The 2216-nt window shown below is 55.9% G+C and overlaps 1 protein-coding gene across 1 annotated transcript in view; it reads left to right on the plus strand.

Moving 5' to 3' along the window:
• Position 1: 1 nt before the first annotated feature.
• Positions 2-2216, plus strand: part of SLC15A3 (solute carrier family 15 member 3) — a gene marked incomplete at its 5' end in the record, with an annotated part of 19940 nt that continues 17725 nt past the window's right edge. The window contains one exon of the mRNA XM_004715037.2: positions 2-469. Coding sequence (XP_004715094.1) covers positions 2-469 — 468 coding nt within the window. The remainder of the gene's footprint in view (positions 470-2216) is intronic.

Below are 2216 nucleotides of genomic sequence, written 5' to 3' on the forward strand. Positions count from 1 at the left end.
GCGGCGGACTGCGGCGGCCGCGGTGCTGCTGGTGGAGATGCTCGAGCGCAGCGCCTTCTTCGGGGTCTCAGCCAACCTGGTGCTCTATCTCAACAGCGCCAACTTCAACTGGGCCGGCCAGCAGGCCTCGCGCGCTGCGCTCATCTTCCTGGGCGCCTCCTACCTGCTGGCGCCCGTGGGCGGCTGGCTGGCCGACGTGTACCTGGGCCGCTACCTGGCCGTGGCGCTCAGTCTGCTGCTCTACTTCGCAGCCTCCAGCCTGCTGCCCATCACCGCCTTCTCCGACGGCCGCAGCTCCTTCTGCGGCGACGTGCCCGCCACGCGCCTCGGGCCCGCCTGCCCCGGGCAGGGCTGCCCGCCCGCCTCACCCAGCCCCTACTGCGCACCCACCCTCTACGCCGCGCTGCTGCTGCTCGCCCTGGCCGCCAGCTCCGTCAGGACCAACCTGACCTCCTTCGGCGCCGACCAGGTGGGTGCAGGACGCCCGCCCCAAAGAGAGGCCCCGGGGGTGGTGGGGGATGAACTCGCCAAGCAGCAGGTTTGGGGGCGTCCCCCCTGCTAGGCCAGACCTCAGGCAAACCGCATCCCCCCCCTGCATCCAGATAGAAGATATCCCTTGCCAGCTGCTGTCTAATGGCTCTGAACTCAGAGGGACCCTGTAGGACAGCGTAGAACTGCCCCATAGGGTTTCCAAGGCTGTAATCTGTATTGGAAGGAGGCCAGGTGGGTAGTGGTTTCACGTTGCACTGAGATCTGTGAAGTCACCGGTTCGAAACCACCAGTCTCTGTGGGAGAAAGACAAGGCTTTCTACTCCTGTAAAGAGTTACAGTCTCAAAACTCGCAGGGACACTTGTCCTATAGGGTCCCTGTGAGTTTGAATCGACTTGACCACAGTGAGTTGGGTTTGGGTTTGGAATCTTTACTGGGAAGAAACCCAAGGCTTGCTACTCCCATAAAGCGTTAGTCTGGGGGGTCGGGGGGGAAGAGGGGGAAGAAAGGGGGAATTGATCTCAATGATCGATGCATAAGCCCCCACCCTAACCCAAGGTGAGGAACACCAGAAAAATGGGTGAAGGGAGACAGTGGATGGTGTAAGATATGACGATAATAATAATTTATAACTTATAAGGGCTCATGAGGGTGGGAGGATGGGAGAGGGAGGAGGGGGAAATTAGGAGCTGATAGATACCAAGGGTTCAAGTAGAAAGAAAATGTTTTGAAAAAGATGAAGGCAACATATGTACCAATGTGCTTGACACAATCGATGTATGGATTGTTGTAAGAGCTATAAGAGCCCCCAATAAAATGATTAAAAAAAAAAAAGTCTCAGAAACCCAGAGGGGCAGTTCTACCCTGTCCTATAGGGTCGCGATGAGTCAGAATCGATTCGATGGCAGTGAGTTTGGTTTGGGTTTGGAATCGTACTGGGGAGAAAGAGGAGGCTTTCTCAGAAACCCGCTGGGGCAATTCTACCCTGTGCTGCAGGGTCACTGTGAGTTGGTATCAACTCAAGAACAACGAGTTTGGAATCTTTAGGGAAGCTCTCGCCCACCTTGCGGCTGGTGACTTTCGGTTAGCATCCCAGCATTTCACCCTGGCACCTCTGGGTCCCCTTCTCCCTGCCAGGACAGGTGCTAGGAGAGTGCTAACTGCAGGAGGAGCCTCGTGACCACAGTAGCTCTTGAGCTGTGTACCAGGTCCATCTGACGCACCTGCAGTGTTTTCAACTCAGTCAGTCCTCTCACCTAATCCCTGTGCACTGCAAACTGGGCACTCAGGAGCCTACGAAAAATGGAAAGACTGGAGGTGTTGAGACCAGGTGCCTTGGAAGAAAGGCCTGGTGATCCACATCTGAAAAATCAGCCACTGAAACTGTAAAGGGCACAGTTACACTTAAATACACACAGAATCACCTTGGGTCACAATCGACCAAGGGAACTGGTTGGCTTTTCCCATTTTGGCTCATCCTCTTAAGGCCCCACCCTGCTCATGGGCTGTCCTCGGGTCGGTTCTGACTCACAGTGTCCCTACAGGACAGAGTGGAACTGCCTCACACGGTTTCTAAGGCTGTCAACCTTTACAGAAGCAGACAGCCTCGTCTTTGTCCTGCAGAGCAGCTGGTGGGTTCCAGGCAGAACCTCCTGAGGTTGGCAATCCAGTGCTTCCCCCACTGGGCTGTCCAGGCTCCTTTGAATACGTCTAGGTGGATAAGAAC

The sequence above is a fragment of the Echinops telfairi genome, unplaced genomic scaffold (assembly GCF_000313985.2).
Source record: "Echinops telfairi isolate 266 unplaced genomic scaffold, ASM31398v2 ScPeMD7_7416;HRSCAF=8454, whole genome shotgun sequence".
Lineage (NCBI taxonomy): Eukaryota > Metazoa > Chordata > Mammalia > Afrosoricida > Tenrecidae > Echinops > Echinops telfairi.